This window comes from Jaculus jaculus, chromosome 1 (assembly GCF_020740685.1).
Source record: "Jaculus jaculus isolate mJacJac1 chromosome 1, mJacJac1.mat.Y.cur, whole genome shotgun sequence".
Taxonomy (NCBI): domain Eukaryota; kingdom Metazoa; phylum Chordata; class Mammalia; order Rodentia; family Dipodidae; genus Jaculus; species Jaculus jaculus.
The window spans coordinates 49,048,789-49,068,158 of record NC_059102.1 but is presented as its reverse complement, the minus strand read 5'-3'; the positions used below and the strand labels follow the sequence as shown (position 1 = coordinate 49,068,158).

The window sequence follows — 19,370 nt, the reverse complement described above, 5'->3', positions numbered from 1 at the left end:
TCTTGTTGGCATTTCAAAGGCTTCATATTGAAGGGAATTAACTTCTAAATAATCTCAAGGCCTCAAGGAAAACCATGCTTCAGGATGGAGACCATAAGGTACACGGCTGCCAAAGCAAGATAAATGGGACATTTTTATATTTATCCATTCATTCATATTCTATTTTTGTCTCTCTCACTCCTTCCTTCCCTCCACTCCCTCTCCTATAAGAACACACATACAAACACAGAAACACGTACTTCTGTCCCATTAGCAGTAAACTATCTGTCCCCTAAACAGGGACAATTATAGAAGTCAAAATGGTAGTTCACATTCCTGTGAAGTCAGTTCTATAATGTACCTAAAGCAGTTTTTAAACATCTGTCAACTTTTCAGTAAGTGGTTACAACTTCAAAAGCAGAAGAAGTGCCTTCAAATGGAAGGATGACAGCTGGCTTCAGCAGCTGATCCTGCTTCCGGTTGTGTCCAAAATATCGTATTCTGTAGATTCCAGGTTGAGCAGTATCTGGAATATGCCATTCTATCGTTGCATTGCTCCGACCTAGCAATCCTTTGTGCCAATAAAACCTGTTGAGAGAAAAACAAACAAATATGTGGTTAGAAAAACATATGTTTATTCCTTCGAGGAATATTCAATATTCATATAACGAGCAGGACAAAATTCTAGACACTGAGGTTATAGCAATGAACAAGACCTAAATAGCTATATTTTTAATTTTTTGATGCAATCCCAACAGACTTTTTTTAATATGTATATTTTATTTTTATTTATTTATTTGAGAGAGAGAAAGAGGAAGAGGCAGAGAGAAAGAGAAACTGGGTGCACCAGGGCCTCTAGCCACTGCAAATGAACTCCAGACTCATGTGCCCCCTTGTGCATCTGGCTTATATGAGTCCTGGGAATTGAACCAGGGTCCTTAGGTTTCACAGGCAAATAACTTAACTTCTAAGCCATTTCTCCAGCCCCCCAGACTGTCTTTTATAATGCCAGAAGAGGGGTAGAATTGCCATGTTAGGGCCTTCAGCCACTGCAATTGAACTCCAGACATGTGTACCCCTTTGTGCTCATGTGTACCCTTGCATGCTTGCATCACTGTGTGTCTGGCTTACATAGGATCTGGAGAGTAGAACATGAGTCCTTAGTCTTCACAGACAAGTGCCTTAACTGCTAAGCCATCTCTCCTACCCATTATTTTCTTTTTATTTATTTATTTGCAAGGAAGTGCCAGGACCTCCTGCCACTACAAACTTGCACCACTTTGTGGATCTGGCATTATGTGTGCACTGAGGAATCAAAAGTGGGCTTTTAGGCTTTGCAAGCAAATGTCTAAATTGTTGATCTCTCCAGCCCCTAAATAGTTGTTTTCTAGAAGAACAACTTTTAATAGGAACAGCTACTTATAGAAACATCTTTCCAACTCCCTTACTCTATTCATCCCAGAAAGCATTATCTGACATTCATCACACTGATGTCTCCGCTTTCATTGCTACAGACCCTCTTCGTCTTCCTCAGTCTCTACACCCCTGACACTTCTTTTCACATATAAATGTATATGTTGTAAAAACTTGTATTTAGTGAGCACACATATCAGACTTTTCTATCCAAGAAGCACTCACTGAGGATACTGTAGTGATATAGAAATGGGTTAAAGCTTTTGGAAACTTCTGTTCCACCAGGGAGTGGAGGCAGATAAAGGCAATAAACAAACAAATACATTTTATAATTTTAAAAGGAGAAAACACAATGAAGAAAGTAAATCAAATGCTTCTGAGAGATGGCATTTATACTACGTCCACAGCAATGCAAAGGAACAGCATCTTAGAAAGAAGAAACAGAGAGCACAAAGTATCCACATCAGGAACAAACACAATTCAGGGAAGGAGCAGAAGGCAGGTTGACAGGAACAGGGCGTAGCACACCATGGAAGAGTGGGTGAGAGAGCACATGAGCAGTCAGGCTGGTCTCTGCAGACCATGAAAGGGTGCTGAGACACTGCAAGGTACAGTGAGACTAACAGGACAAGGAGAGGAGCAGATGCCCTTCTTATGAATAAGGTAAAGCCCTTGGACACAAATGATGGACTCAACAACCTCTGCTTCCCATGATAGATCACTGCTCAGTGTGAACCTTGGATGATTATTTGTGAGGAGCCACACAAAACTAAACACCTCCTTAATTCTTACTGCCATTCTGAGTTTTTGCTTTTACAAAAGTGAATTGCTCCTTTTGATGATAAGAATAACCATTTATTTCCAACACCAGTCTAAGAGATGTCTTGCATAATATAAGTACAGCTTGATGGACTATTCTGGTCAGAGTTGAAAGACCTGACCAGATTGCAGTTGAATGCAGTAAGAGCTATGAACTCTAAGGTTTGGCTTGTGAGGGAAAGAAAGAGCTTTGTCTGGACTTGGCTAGAAGCAATTTATGTGAGAGCTTGCTATTATGCTTGTGTCCTGAGAACTTATGCAGGGCTGTTTTGCATAGAAACAGATTTATGTGAGCAGAGGTGTCTCTTAAGCCAAGATTTCAAGTACTTCCACATTCCTCTTGAAAATCAGCTCCAAAAGGCCAAAGCCACACAGTCAAGTGTCTAGCAGCAAACCCACTTCTGGTACCTACTTTACTGTTGCAGTCGGGTTTGCATTGCTGGCAGAAATCACCTGACCAAGGGCAGCTTTTGGGGAAAAGGGGGTTTATTTTGGTTTACAGACTCAAATGGAAGCTCCATGATGGCAGGGGGAAATGATGCCATGAGCAGAGGGCAGACATCACCCCGTGGCTAACATATGGTGGACAATAGTAACAGGAGAGTGTGCCAACACTGGCAGGAGGAAACTGGCTATAATGCCCATTATCCTGCCCCCAACAATACACTGCCTACAGGAGGCAATAATTCCTAAATCTCCATCAGCTCTGAACCTAGCATTCAGAACACCTAAGTTTATGGGGGAAACACCTGAATCAAACTACCACATGGACTTTAGGATACAAATATTTTCTTATTTTAGACACATTCTGAAAATCTTGAAATAGCAATTCAGCTGAGGAATTTGGTAGTGAAAGACACAAAAAAAAATTCTTTAAAGAAAGTTCATGATCTTATTTCTACCTTGCTTCAATCTATAAGACTTAAATGTTAAGCCCTCTGTGTTTTATGGCTCAAATGAAGACTTAATGATCATATACAAACACACACTACACATCAGAAATAGAGTCATTATTTTCCCAATAGGAATGTCAAGCTCTACAGAGACATTTCAACTCCTTTACCCAACACTACACTTCCTTCAACCAATCTGTAAGAGGGCTGGTCTTTTTATTGGGCAGAGGGGAGGGGACCTATGACTGTGGGAAACAAAGCTAACAAGACATCTGTAAGATTGGAAGTTGAATGGTGGTATAGCTCTGTGTGAGGGCACTTGCCTAGTATGTACCAGACTGTAAGTTCTCTCCAGAACCACTAGAAAACATACCATACCATACCATAAACCAGAAGCCAAAGAATGGCAGCCAACACCTTGTTAACATTTAATCTTAGAGCTACCTATACGAGGTTGGTTTTAGAAAACACAGATAAAACTAATTCTAATAAATGAATTGCATGTGGCAAGAAGTATCCTCAGGAATTTGATATCATAGATTCCATGTACTGAATTAGTCTTCTAATTGGCCCTTGCTGCATTACTAAGCAACTGTTTTCAAGGTTTGGCAGGCAAAATATCCAGTAAATGTGCTTACTTCGTTTCCCAGGAAGCATCATTATACATTATCTTCCAAGTAGCCGTACTGTCCTCATATTTCTCCACAGTGAGGAAGGTCACATGGGTCTGAAATACAATTAATATAACTTATCAGGCACGGCAGAGTCCCAGAGAGATCCTGTCTGCACTGGCTCCCTTTGGCCACATGCCAATTTACCAATACCTACTATGAATAGGCAGTAGAATCTCAACTCAATTCTTAGGTGTACCCCTTGAAATTCTACTAAATGCCTCCAGAATGCTAGCTTACAACTTTAAAAATATATGACATTTTAGAAATGAACAATATACTATGGAAAATTGAAAAAAACATAATTATGAAGCTGATAGCAAATTTTTCAAATTAGGATTGATGGAAAAACTAACTAAAACCCAATTTTAAAAATTACATAAGGGGGGCTGTAAAGTCGGCTTAGTGGTTAAGGTACTTTCCTGTGAAGCCTAAGGACCCAGGTTCAGTTCCCCAGTACCCATGTAAACCAAATGCACAAGGTGGCCCTTGGGCCTGCAGTTTGTTTGCAATGGCTAGAAGCCATGACACATCCATCCTCTTTCTCAAATAAGTAAATAAATAAAAATTTCTAAAAAGAGATGTATGGCCTTTTATATTATTGCTCTATAGTCTGCGGCTTTCTCCATCAGAAAATGATTTACGAGGAAAAATGGAACTTTCTTCATGTCTCTATCTCTAGGTAAGTGAATTATTAGCTTCTTTGTCTCTGTGAGTGAAAAAACTGAAAGAATACATGAACATTTCCTGTCCTGGAGTGCTAAAGGCAGTTCAAATACTTTTGCATAATGGGGTTCTAAAAACCATATCATAAATGGAATTTATTTCCCATTGTAAAATAGCTGTAAGAGAGCAATTTGTTTCAGCCCATGAATTCAACTGCAAATAAAGAACAGATTTGAATAATATGATAAGCTAATAAATAAAAGAAGTAAAAATTTCCACTTTCCCTCAGTCTTAAATATAGGCCTATGTCTTACTCACCTTTACTCATCATAGTCCTTTGCACCTGTCACCCACAGGTCTTCACATAACTCTGCAAAATTGATCACTTATTCGAAGTTGACTTATGTAATACCTTAAAACTCTTCTCTAATTATTTAGCTGATGATGACATTGTATAAGGAGTCATTCCTAACCATGGTTATGTATAAAGGGTTATGCTATACATTTAGGGCAACATGACTTTGGGAGGGCCTTAGATGGAGTAGGAGCTATGGTGAGCCTTAATGAGTAAGTCTAGAGTAGAGGTTATAGAACAAGTCTAGGCTACCAAATACCATGGACAAAACATGTGACTACTCCTTTCCTGCCTCTCTTATTCTCTTGCAGGTACAGTTACATATTGAATATATTTACATATTATATCTCTCTAGGTCTGAGCTTACTTATCTGTAAAGTCAGGATAATAAAACACAAGGTAGTAATGAGGATTAAATGAGTGCATGTGCTGGTGTATACAAAGTACTTAGCTTAGTACCTGGAAACATTGAGCATTCAACAAACAGAATAAAGATAATATGATTGCCAGTAATAAAAGGTACTAGACATTGTTCTTCACCATCTCAGAGTGTTCTGAGAAATCAGTTCCATTCTTTTGATGGTGCTCTTGGCCTTCTGCTTTCCTGCCACCCCATAGTGATGATGAAAATGCTTCTGCACCCTACTAAGCCTGCACCTTTGAAATCTTCAGAAAATAATGTTATGAACATGCAAATAATTTGGCACAGATTAGCCTCTGAAAGAAATTATTTCAAACAGATGCATACTGACTATCCAAGTAGTAGAATATTTCTCCCAATTTTCAGAGTTGATGATGTCATACTGCTACAGTTATTGTGGCAACAGTGGCATTTGAATAAACAGGAATGGAAAGAGTCATTTGAAAGAAAGGTATATGGGTCCTAGAAAAAATAACTCATCAACAGAGTAAATGTATCCTCAGTCATGGTTAAAAAATAAGTAACCAAGAAATCACTTTCACTCTTTTCCTCCATAAATTACTTTAAACTTGGCAGACATTTTTGTGATTTTGTGTGTGTGTGTGTGTGTGTGTGTGTGTGTGTGTGTGTGTATGTATTGGTGGTGGTTTTCTTGTTTTATTTTATTTAGCTTTTGAGACAAGGTCTTACTATACATTCTAGGCTTGCCTCAAACTTATTTTATGGCCAGACATAAATATGTATATATGTTGTATATATGTATGTGTATATATTATATATAATTTATCATGTGCATATTAAACAAAAAGTTGAAAGTGCTTTGTAACAAACCATCAGGAGTAAGTAACTCTGAAAATTATAGTTTTGGGAAGAGAGGCAATTTCATATTCTAGTTTATGAATTTCCATACTTTATCATTATTTTGAAAATTTATCATTAATTGGAAATTTTTTATGTCATTTTTTATAATTAACAAATAACACTCTTAGTACCAGCAGTAGAGAAAGGGAAAATGTTCAATCAAAGATAAAATAAAGCTCACTGGACGGAACCCAAACCCATAACACATCCACCAAGGGACGTGTGATTATTCCAAATCAGAAAAGATAGGTTCAGAGGTAGCAATGTTGAAAAGGGTTGAAAAGGCCTCAAGTGGTAAGGAAAAGGCCTAAAGACATAAGTTTACTTATGGTGCCTTTTCAATATGTTGTAAAATTTAGTAAACTTCTAAATTTAAATATGTAAATGGATTGTATTCCAATTCATATTTTCACAAGGGATAATATAGACCTGCAGGAATTGTACTATATATGACTATAAGAAAATCCTGTTAGAAAATCTTGTGTTTTGTCTTCCAAATATTCAATTTCACATTAACTCTACCCATTGAACATTTTCCCACCTCACAAAATGAGATGGATAAAAGTGGATATATTTTGTCTTTATGTTGTTAATCTGTGGGATGTTCAAGTGGATGAAAGACTTAAGAGTGGATATATTTTGTCTTTATGTTGTTAATCTGTGGGATGTTCAAGTGGATGAAAGACTTAAGAGTAGATTTAAATTTGTAAGACAAATTATGTTTACCTGGTTTTCTGCTGAATTCTTTGGGTTAGCACCTACAAATGTAACTGCAGCCACTTCTCCCTGAAAATAAAAAGTACATTTAAAGAATTCTGATAAAAAGATTTTTGTAGTGCTCAGGGGTGAAGCATCCTCTATTTGTTCTAATATCCTTGGTGCTGAGATAAGAACTAAAGTTAGATAACCCTAAAGCAGTTCAAGGGTACAAAACTAGGATTACAGAAGATATTTACAGGGACTCTATGCATAAAAGATGAAAGAAGACAATCCCAATCTTGAAAGCATAGAAGAGAATAAATTTCATGAGGAATAGATTCACAAAGGGTACTAAGAAGCAATCCATGTCCAACACAGTAAACCAGCAAACCCCTAGTACAAATGAGGGTCAAAGAAAAAAACAAACAGCTGTCCAAGAAACCCTGAGAAACAACCAAGAAAATATTAATAATTAACAAAATGGGGCTGGAGAGATGCCTTAGCAGTTAAGGTACTTGCCTGTGAAGAATTAGCAAACTTTTCTTAATCATAGGCTTATTAATGTTAATGAGCTCAGGTCACTAAACAAAAGACTCACACTAGCTCCTTGGATTGGGGAAAACAACAAGATTCAATTATCTAGCTTCTCTATGAAACACTCATTGACAAGGACATCCATATTCTGAGCAATCAAGCCAAACTGAAGACAAAGTAGCATGACGATATCTGAAGAAGCCGACTTCAAACCAGAGATAAAGAAGGCCACTACACAAAGAAAGCAATTCACGAGAAGATACAGCAAGACTGTAAGTGATGGCTCAGGCACTGAATCCCAGTACTTGGGAAGCTGAGGCTGGCAGACTGCAATGAGTTTGAGGTAAGCCAGAGCTATTAGTGAGTTCCAGACCAAACTGGACTATAAAGTGAGACCAAGTGAAATGAAGAGAATGGGGCTGGAGAGATGCCTTAGTGGTTAAAGCACTTTCCTATAAAGCCAAAGAACCCAGGTTCAATTCCCCAGGATCCATGTAAGCCAGATGCACAAGGTGGCATATGCATCTGGAGTTCGTTTGCAGCAGCTGGAGGCTCCAATGTACCCATTCTCTCTTCTCTCTCTCTCTCTCTCTCTCTCTCTCTCTCTCTCTCTCTCTCTCTCTCCCTGTCTCTCAAATAAATTAAAATTAAAAAACATGTAAACCAAGAGAATGAATGAATGAAAAGGAAAAGAGGATAATATGTAACTATTGAAAATATATATGCACTAAGTTTGGAGTTTTGATTTCATAAAATAAGCACTAATGTACATAAAAGTCAGATAAGCCCTAACACAGTAATATCCAAATTTAATATTTAACTGGGTCTTCCAAATTGAACATTAACAAGGCAATTGTAGTCCTAAACTATATGATAGATCAAATGGGCTTAACAGACATCTACAGAATACTCCATTCAACAGATGAACTAAACCTTCTATTCAGCAGTCTATGGAAATGTCTCAAAAACAGATTATACTTTAGCTATGAAAATGAGTCTTAAATACAAAACAACCAAAATAAGTTTTATATCTTATTAGATCATAATAGAATGAGATCCTAAATAAATAGCATCAGAAAATACACAAATAATTTGAGACTCAACAATATATTCTTAAATGAATGGTGAATTTTAAGTTCCTAAAATCAAATGAAAATGAAAGTACATCTTATCAGAACCTTTGAGATGCAGCTAAGGCAGTTGGTAAGAGAAAAGGTTACACTTTAAAGTGAGTTCACAAGTAGTTAACTTAATGATGTACTTGAAGTTCTTAGAAAAACAAGAACACGCCAAACCCAAAAGCAATACATGGTGGGAAGCAAAAAGAATGGAGGAGAAATTAATGACATGGAGACTCAAAGGACAATACACAGAAAAAAGTCAAAGAAATGGGTCTTTGGACAAAGAACCAATCTCTAGCCAATCTAACCAAATGAGAAAGAAGACCTAATTAAATAACACTAGAGATGAAAAGGGGGAGTTACAACAGACCCTAATGAACTCCAGAACAGCATTGGGGAATACTTTGAAAATTTTTATTATATTCCAAAATGTCAAAAAAAAATCTGGAAGAAATGCAAATCCTTGTGACCTACAAGATGAAATTAAGAAGACATAAACAGTTCTATGTCCAGCTTAAGAAGGAAGCAGTGACCAAGAGTAAAGCAACAAAGAAAATCCCCAGTGGATGAATTTTAAATCTCTAAAGAGCTAACACCAAGATCCCCTGATGTTCTATAAAGTAGAAATGGGAAGAACACTACCAAACTCATTCTATGAAGCCAGCATTAATATAAAAACTACATAAAAACCAGATAAGGATATACAACAGAAAAGAGAACTATAGACCAATGTCTCTGATGAACATAGACGTAAAAGTTCTCAATAAAACACCTTCAAAACAAACACAAGGAGGAGGCCAGGGCTGCTGGTCACTAGGCTGTGGGGTGGCGGGGGGCACTACTGTGGCCCTGTCCTTCTGTCTGTCTGCCCAGTCATGGCTGCGCCAGCCCTGCCACCACTACCAGCCCTGTTGATATTGCTACTGCTGCTATTGCTGTTACCAGGTGCTCTTGGTGAGGTATGCATGTCTGTCAGCAGCCAAGACCACCCAATACCGGAGTTCTGTCCTGACTTCTGCTATGGTTCCTCACTGCTGCTTTGATGTGCTGAAGAAAGCCAAGTGGGTATGTGTGCCATGCCTGACTGCAGAGTTTCCAGAGACACTGGAGCAGCAAGGCTCCGCGCTAAGATTTCGGTCAAGCTTTGACAGTGACTGCCTGTCAGGGATCAGAGCAACTGCCGCCATTGGCCTGACCATCTCTGTGCTCTCTGTTGTCACCATCATCATCTGCTTTACCTGCTCCTGCTGTTGTCTGTACAAGATGTGCCGCCGACCACATCCTGCTGTGACCACTACCACATCCACCACTGTGGTGCATGCCCCTGACCCTCAGCCTCCAAGTGTGCCCCCTGGCTACCCTGGACCAACATACCAGGGCTACCACCCCATGTCCACCCAGCCAGAAATGCCAGCAGCACATTACCCAATGCAGTACCCCCCACCCTACCCTATCCAGCTGTTGGGCCAACCGACCTTACCATGAGACCTTTGCTGGAGGTGCAGCTGTGCCCTACCCTGTCAGCCAGCCTCTGTATAACCCAGCCTATGTGGATCCCCCAAAGGCAGTCCCATAAGCATGTGCCCACCTCTCCAGATGCCACTTGATGATGTCATGTGTGAGCGAGTGCTGCCTTGTGTGTGGTGTGTGTTCTATTTAGACAAGTGGCTCCCTCTGATGCTGACCAGGTAAGGGCATATTCTTGCCAGAGCTGGTCACTTGAAAGTATGCTTCCAGGAAACTCAAGCAAACACAGATGATGCAGGACGGGAAGGGTCTTTTCCAGTTCCTCCCAGGGTGACTAGCTGTGGCCTGTGACATTAAGGTAGCACAGTTTTTTGAAGGCACATGTCCTACTTTGGGGAGTAAGCAAAACTTTTTTTTTTTTTTTAGTGAGAGGGAATTGGCATGCTAAGGCCTTAGCGACTGCAATTGAACTCCAGACATTGTGCCACCTAGTGGGCATGTGTGACCTTGTACTTACTTCACCTTTGTGTGTCTGGCTAAGGTGGGATCTGGAGAGTCAAACATGGGTCCTTAGGCTTTGCAGGCAAGTGCCTTAATCACTAAGCCATCTCTCTAGCCCATCAGCTACTTCCTGAGACTATGGATTATCCCCAGGGCTTTGAGCAGGTGTCCTGCTCCTCCCTGGCACCCATCTGATCGGCTCCTGATGGTAAAGCACCTCAGGCAGAGTATCCCACCCCCTCACACTGACAGCTTCTGTCTACACTGTCCCCACATCCTTTCCTCTGGGACTGCCTGAAGGGCCACATCTACTCCCAGTTCAGGCTGTCTGTGGGAAAGCTTTTTGCCCTTGTCACCGGGCCCATGCCACAGGTAGGCAGGGGTAGCCTCTGTCTACCAACACACTCAGGTCTCCTCCCTGCAGTGTTTACTTTTGGCCAAACATGTTGCATGCTTTTGGTTTTAAGATGTGTTGTTGTTGTGAACTTTAAATCCCTTATTCCTGGAGGGACATTTACCCCCAGGGGGGAGGGACAACCTTTAATAGTCCCACTTTCCCAAAACCAGCCTCACAGAATACCTGACTCCTGCACCCCAGCCCACTTTTTTCTGGCAGCAAGTACATCAGGGCCAAGAGGCTATCTGGACCAAAGGAGTGGGTAGAGGTAGGAACCTCGGTGTCATCTCTGACCTAGACATGAATACCTCAGTGTTTGCTGCCAATGTTTCACCAGATGTCTTAGCATCGTGTCTGTTGTGTTTCTCAGCATCTCAGCTCTGTGCCCATTTATAATAAAAGCAAACATTTGGAAAAAACAAACACAAGAACACATTAATATCATATACAATGACCAAGTTACTTTCATTTTAGGACGCAGGAGGGTTCAATGTACAGACACCAAAGAATGTAATACAGTACATAAATAGACTTAAGGACAGAGATATTGCAATGGGTACAGAAACTGCCTTTGACATTTCAACATCACTTCAGGGTAAAAGCCATTAAAATAACTAGGAATAGAAGGAACATACCTCAATATATGACAAAACTATAGCTGACATCATACTAAGTGGGGGAAAACTAAATGTATTTCCTCTAAAATTAGGAGTGAGACAAAAGTGCTCACTCTTTCTGTTCTTATTCAACATGATTAGTTGTAGCAATAAGACAAAAAACAGAGAGATTAAAAAGAGCATAAGTAAGAAAAAGAATTTAGGTAATCATATTTGCAGAGGACATGGACCTAAACTTAAGACTTTTCAATAACAGTCAGTTTTGACAAATACTTTCAGCAAAGCAACAGGATGCAAAAGAAGCATACAAGAAGTAGTAACTGAGAAAGAAGTCAGAAAAACATCCCATTCACAGCGGTTGAAAACACAAAGAAAGAAGAGAGGGAAGGAAGAGGAGGGAAGGAAAAAGAAACCTAACCACAGAGGTGAAATAAGATTTAAAAAATGCCCACCACGGCTCAGGGAATTTGCTGTGGAAGAGGGGGCAGAAAGATTGTGGGAAGCACAGGGGAGGAGGGAACATCAAGAGGCAATGTCCACTCACAATGACTGAGTGCTACTCTCACAACCCATTTCCCTCAACCCCATGGTGATACCAGCAATCCCACTGACGAGTCCCTCAGCAGATGAAGACAGGGAGGAGGGAAGTAAGTGATGGTGCCAACATATGATGTGTCCATACAGATTTGGCTTAAGAAAAAAAAACCTTTTAATCTCAGCAGAAAGAAATTAAACAGACAATTGACAATAGAAAGGCCTCCCATGCTCATCAGCACAACTGATATTGTGAAAGTAGCTATATTGCTGAAAGTGACCTGCAGATCTAATGCAATCTCCATCAAAATTACAATGACGCTCTTCACAGAACTAGAACAAATAATATGGAATTCATATGAAAGCATAAATGACCCCAAACTACTAAAGCTATTTCAAGAACAAAAGCAATGCAATGTCGGAGGGATCATGACACATGAAATCAAACTATACTACTGAGCCACAGTAACAAAACCAATGTAACACGGGCACAAAAACTGACCTGTAGACAAATGAAATGAAATCAAGAAACCAGAAATAAAGTCACATAGCTAAAGTCACTTATTGTTTGACAAATGTGTCAGTAAAAACATTCATTGGCAAAAGGACAGCTTCTTCAACAGAGGTGCTGAAAAAGACTGGATATCTACATGTAAAAGGATGAAACTAGATCCATATCTCTCACCAAGCAGAAAAATCAATTTGGAATGGATTAAAGAACCCAACTTAGGACCTAGAGCCTACTAGAAGAAAACATTAGACAAAACACCACAAAATATAAGCACAGACAAAAACTTTCTGGAATAATCTCAAGTAACACAGGAAGTAATCCCAGGAGCTTGATGGGATTACAGAATATGGAAAGGCACTTCATAGCTATGAAAACCATTGACAGAGTAGAGACACCCTACACAACAGAAGATCTCTGCCCACTAGACATCCAACTGGGGAGTAATATCTAGAATATATAAAAAATATTATTCCAAAGATTGGGTCTGAGGAGATGGCTCTGTGATCAAAGGTACTTGCTTGCAAAACCTGACAGCCCAGACTACCCACATAAAGCCAGAATCAAAAGATGAAGCAAGTATATGGTGTTCTTTTGCAGTGTCAAGAGAGAGACTATGGTGTGTGTGTGTGTGTGTGTGTGTGTGTGTGTGTGTACATGCGCGTGCACGCACGCGCGCGCACACACACACACACACACACACACATACAAATAAATAATTTTAAAATGATTTCCAGACATCATATATCAAAACATAAATCATCCAAGCAATAAATGGGCTAATAAGTTGAACAAGATGTTATAAAGGAAGAAATACCAATGGCCTAGGGAAATACTTGAAAAAATATTTAACTTTCCTTATCATGAGGGAAATGCAAATTAAAACTAAATTGATGGGCTGGAGAAATGGCTTAGCAGTTAAGCACTTGCCTGTGAAGTTTAAGGACCCTGGTTCAAGGCTCGATTCCCCAGGACCCATGTTAGCCAGATACACAAGGGGCGCACATGGCTGGAAGCCCTGGCACCCCCATTCTCTCTCTCTCTCTCTCTCTCTCTCTCTCTCTCTCTCTCTCTCTTTCTCTCTCTGTCACTCTCATATAAATAAATTAAAATGAACAACAAATTTAAAAAAATAAACTAAATTGAGGTATCATTTTCCCCAGTCAGAATGGCTATCATCAATATAACAAATGCTGGTGGTGAAGATATAGACAAAGAGAAGCTCTTATATTCTGCTCATGAGAATATTAATTTGTACAGCCAATGTGAAGGTTCTCCAAAAACTAAAAATAGACCTACGAAATGAGTCCACTCCTGAGCATACAACTAAAGGGTTCTAAGTCAGAAGACTTCAGAGATACTGGCACATTAATTTCTATTGCTGCACTATTCACAATATCCATGTATAGATCCCACCTAGATGCCCTTAATAAGTGATTACATCAAAAATATGCAATATGTATACACAAGGGAATTTTATTCAGATAAATTGAATTTTATTCAGTAAAGGATAAAGGAAACTTTACATTTACAGGAAAATGGATAGAATAATAGATCATGTTAATCAAAATAAGAAAGACTTAGAAAAATTCACATCTTCTCTTATATGTGGTATGTAGGGTAATAGATGCATCTATGTATGACATGAAAGTAGAAATGAAACTATGGGGATTATATGCACTCACTTACACAAGTGTGTGTAAGACAGAGAGGAAGAGAGAGGGGCTTGGCAGTAGAATGGGGTCTATGGGACAAGAGAAAGAGGTCTGGAGGGAAGGGGAACAAGAGAGGGTAATGGACTATACACGTCATTAAAGCAAAAGGGAGGCTATTTGAGAGAGGAAGGGGATTGGCAACAAAGAATGGGTGCTAAGAGGAATGTGGGAGTGAATAAAACAAATAAGGAGGGCTGGAGAGATGGCTTAGCGGTTAAGTGCTTGCCTGTGAAGCCTAAGGACCCCGGTTCAAGGCTCAATTCCCCAGGACTCCCTTTAGCCAGATGCACAAGGGGCGCATGCGTCTGGAGTTCCTTTGCAGTGGCTGGAGGCCCTGGCATACCCATCCTCTCTTTCGCTCTCTATCTGCCTCTTTCTCTGTCTGTCACTCTCAAATAAATAAATAAAAAGTAACAAAATTTTAAAAAAACAAATAAGGATATAGGTACATAAAAGTGTCATGATAAAATCCACTTCTCTACATGTTGATCAAAGAAGTTAATGTCAAAAAGAAGGAATTTTTATGACACAGAATCAAATGAGAACAATCATTTTCTACCTCTTATTTGTCTAAGCTCAGTCTGATCCCAGCCACAGAACGTACTGGTCTTGGGTGTTTCTTCTCACGTTTTCTTTGGTAAACTTGGTTGGGGGTGACTATTCCCAGACACTGCAGTATTGATTCCCAAGGCACTTAGTACACACCAACCTAACAATGTTAAAAGTAACGTAAAGCCAGATGCACAGATTGGCATGTGCATCTACAGCTCATGTATAGTAGTGGGAAGCCCTAGCATGCCTATTTCTATGTCTGTCTCTTTCTCTCTCCCTGCTTGAAATTAAGTAATAAATGAAATTACTTTTAAATATAAATAAGCCAGACATCATGGTGCATGCCTTTAATCCCAGCGCTTGAGAAGCAGAGGTAGGAGGATTGCCTGAGACTACATAGTGAATTCCAGGTCAGCCTGAACTAGAGCAAAACCCTACCTTGGAAAAAATTATAGATAGTAAGAAAGATATAGTTATAGACTTATGCTATGAAAAATCCTAAGTGAAGGGCGAGAGAGATGGCTCCGTGGGGGATAGATGAGAACCTTGAGCTCAGTGTCCAGCACCCATGTGAAAAGGGATAGCTGTACAAAGTACTAATCCTAGTGCTGAGGGTGGCAGAGACAGAAGGCCCACAAGTGCTCACTGATCAGCCAGTCTAGCTGCAAAAGAGCATGACCTCCAAGTTCAACTAGACCTTGTCTCAAGGAAAATAAGGGGGAAGAGTTATAGAGGAGGATGCCAATTTCTTCCTGTGGCCTCACTTATATGCCCACAAGGGCATTTATGTGTACACACCACACACACACACACACACACACACACACACACACACACACACCTTATATACATACTTACCACACATATTAAAGACACACCGGCCAGGCGTGGTGGAGCACGCCTTTAATCCCAGCACTCGGGAGGCAGAGGTAGAAGGATCACTGTGAGTTCAAGGCCACCCTGAGACTACAGAGTTAATTCCAGGTCAGACTGGACCAGAGTAAGACCCTACCTCGAAAAACCAAAAAAAAATAAATAAATAAAAATAAAGACACACCAAAAGAATGAAGAAAAAAAAGAGCTCAAGTGAATACACTTTTTCACATATAGCTGAACAAATAATTAAAGAAGATATAAAACAAACCCTTTCCATACATTTTCATAAAATGTGAGAGGAAACAGTTCCCAGCTCATTGTTTGTAATCCTGATGCCAGAAGCAGGCAAAGAAGATGTGTGAAAAGTACAAATATTCCTCATGGGCATGAAACTCCTGGGCAACATATTAGCAAATCAGACTTAGTGCATAAAATACATTAACCACCATAACTAAATGGATTTAATATCTATAAATCAATTAATGCAATATGCAATACTAATAGACTGAAAGAGGAAACTACAGGACCACCTAAGTATCATAGAAAAGAATGTGTAAAAGCCCAAAAGCCACTTCCAGAACAATCTCTCAAGACACTAAGCATACAGAAAACTATCTTGATCTAATTCAAGTTATCTACAAAGGTCATGGAGAAAGCATAAAATTAAATAAGGAGACTGAATACTATTCTCTTAATGTCAGAAAGGCTACCTAGTCTCACAAATACTATGCACAGTTGTCATGGATTAAGTATGATGTGTCTCCCCAAAAGGCTGACGAAGACAGGGATTCCAGGGAGTGGTTCTACTGAGAGCTTATTGGATTATGTGATCACTAAGTTCATCAGAAGGTTAATCTGAGGTTGTGAGTTCATACTGAATGGACTATTAGAAGGCAGGGTCTGGTTGGACAAAGCAGATCACCAGGGACAAGCCTTTGAGGAACCTGGCCCCTTCCAGTCTTTCTGTCTACTTTCCCAGCCACTACTAGGTAGGCAGTTTCCCCTTTCTGCCTCTCCCTGCCTGAGCCCAAAAGCAATGGAGCCATGTGACCAGAGGCTGAAACAATTGAAACCATAAACCAGAATAAATCATTTCTCCCTTTCATAGTTAATCCGCACCATCAACTTGATTAATCACCCAGGAAAAACATCTCAGAGTGTGTCTATGAGGGCGTTCCTGGAAATACTTAAGGATGGAGAAACCCCATGCCAAAGGTGGGCAGCACCGTGCCATGGGCTGGGAGCCTGGGCTGAGTCGGCAGCGGGTGGAGCACCAGCAGGCACTGCTCGCTGCTTCGTGACTCTGGACACAACGTGACCCGTCACTTTACACTTCTGATGCCATGCCCACTCTACCTTCCAACTTTAGCCAACACTTAAACCCTCCTTCCTTGGGTTGCTTTTATCAGGAATTTTGTCACAGAAATAAGAAAGTAACTAATAAAACACTTCCTTAAGTTGTCTTGGACACTCTAGATCATTTAATAAGAAAAGACCATGCTGTACTAAAAAGAAAGGAATAAGTACACCTACTTTATTTTCCAATTACATGATACTATGTATAGAAATTTCCAAGGAATCCACACCAAAAGAAAAAAAAAAACACCTGCTGCAACTAATAAATTATTCAACAAAGTTGTAGGATACTGACATAAAATATGGCACAAATGCTGTTTTTCTGTGTGCTTTTCCTACCCTTGATCAAAAGTCAGCTTGCTTATTCCTATGAAGGATTCTTTAACCATCCATCATAAATTCATTTCAACAATTGTCACCAGGAAAAGAATCAGTATTTCCTATTCTCAGCAGAGATAAGGACAACTATCAAAAATCGTTGCTGGGCTGATAGCACTCCTACCAACACTGAGAACATCCCTAAAACTCACCCAACTTTCTGTAAGAAATGTGGCAAGTATGAGTCTCACAAAGTGACCCAGTGCAAGAATGGAAAGGGCTCTCTCTGTGCCCAGGGAGCACAGCATCACAGCAGGAAGCAGAATGGCTTCGGTGAGCAGACTAAGCCTATATTCTCAAAATAGGCTAAAAAGACGAAGAAGATTGTGCTGAGGCTTGAGTATTGAGCCCAGCTGCAGATCTAAGAAAATGCTGGCTACTAAGAGATGGAAGCATTTTGAACTGGAAGGAGATAAGAAGAGAAAGAACCAAGTGATCCAGTTCTAAGCCAATTTTGCTATGAAGACCATAAAATGAGATTATATTTCAAAAAAAGTCATTGCTGAAGCTCATTCGTGGCACAATTTGAGCCAGATGGTGACATTAAGCATCTTTCCCCTCACTTCCAAAAGAAAGTCTCAGAAATATTTTAATGCTTCTCGTTGAGTCTTACCACTCTGTATTTAGGTCTTGGTGGCTGCAGGACATCCCCAAAATGTTTGCCAATTGGTGTTCTATCAACAATATTCAGAATAAATGGGGCGATCAATTGTTTGAAAAATGGAGGCTCTGGCCCACTGCTCATGTTGGCTACTGTGTCCTGAAATAGAAAACATTTGCTTAATAAAGATTCAGAAAACCTTTCCCCACATCTGTACCAGAAGACACACCTCCTTAAAGGAAGTGTACATGCACATGTAACTATATACATACACTCCAAAAGCTAACAACGTTTAACAGACTAGGAAGGAGACCTGGCTAAAAACTAGATGCCCCAAACTTAAGCTTTTGTCAGGGGAAGAAAGTGTCAGTGGAAGGCAGCTGCTTTACTCTCTTGGAGGGTGTAGTGCAAAATCACAGAGGAAGTATGGAACTCCACTACTGTGGATGAGATTCTGGACACCGGTTTTTGACTGTTTTGACTTGAGAAAGGTACTCAACACATGAGCAGCCTTCATAGCATGACACTGGGCTTAGTCTTGAAATTTTTACATGCTGAGACTCTTTTTCATTGTGTTGTGTGTGTTTGTTTAGATTTTAGTACTTTGAGAATGTATCTTACTATGCAATTCAGGCCTGCCTAGCTTGGTACTCATGATCCTCCTGCTACAGCAGCCTGAGTGCTGGGCATAGCCACCCGGGCCAAGAAGAACATAACTGAAATGTAACTGGTAGTAAAATTCAAGTTCAATCAACATCTTTTAGTAATGGCATCATTTTTCTCATATGTGTTCTACCTCTATACTTATACAACTATCATTTATAAGATGATATGATTATTTTTCTACATTTTTCAGAAGACAAAAAATTCCTGAAGATGATCAGTGTGTAGAATTGCTATAATAAAGTGTTTTCAAATACTTGCCATATTTTGCCCTTCTAAAGAGTAGAATATGTCCTCAGTGCTTGGATGCCTAGGATGCTCATTTTCCTCATTATAATGTCTTTGTTATGGCATTTCATGTGTGTGTGTGTGTGTGTGTGTGTGTGTGTGTGTGTGTGTGTGTTATAAAGGCTGGCAAAGGATGCAACATGTGAATATAAGGATGTTTCTTGCTTTCCTTTGCATCCTCACTTTGAGGCAAGCATATATACATAAACACACACACACACACACACACACACACACACACACACACACACGGAGATACATTCTATTTGATTACCGTAGCAATTGCCTTAGCAAGGGCTCTGAAGAGCTGGATGTAAGCAGACAGAGTATGTGGTCCATAAATTGTAGATGCTGCCTCATACCGCTGAGCCTGTAGGAAGAGCAAGGAGAGATAGACAGTTCTACATATACCAAGCCATTTATAGAAGCTACATCTTTTTGTATTTTTTTATGAGAAAGAAACAGAATGAAAGAGAGAGAATTGG

General features: G+C 39.8%; 1 protein-coding gene and 1 pseudogene across 1 annotated transcript in view; one reads left to right on the top strand and one right to left on the bottom strand.

The window, feature by feature from the left end:
- Nucleotides 1-371: 371 nt before the first annotated feature.
- The window catches only part of Asah2 (N-acylsphingosine amidohydrolase 2), an 86,707-nt gene continuing 67,708 nt past the window's right edge, over nucleotides 372-19,370 (bottom strand). The window contains exons 17-21 of the mRNA XM_004653001.2: nucleotides 19,160-19,255; nucleotides 17,947-18,093; nucleotides 6,805-6,864; nucleotides 3,743-3,831; nucleotides 372-567 (exon numbers count right to left, since the gene is read on the bottom strand). Of these exons, the coding sequence (XP_004653058.2) occupies nucleotides 372-567; nucleotides 3,743-3,831; nucleotides 6,805-6,864; nucleotides 17,947-18,093; nucleotides 19,160-19,255 (588 nt within the window). The remainder of the gene's footprint in view (nucleotides 568-3,742; nucleotides 3,832-6,804; nucleotides 6,865-17,946; nucleotides 18,094-19,159; nucleotides 19,256-19,370) is intronic.
- On the top strand, nucleotides 13,625-17,780 carry LOC105943713 (annotated as a pseudogene).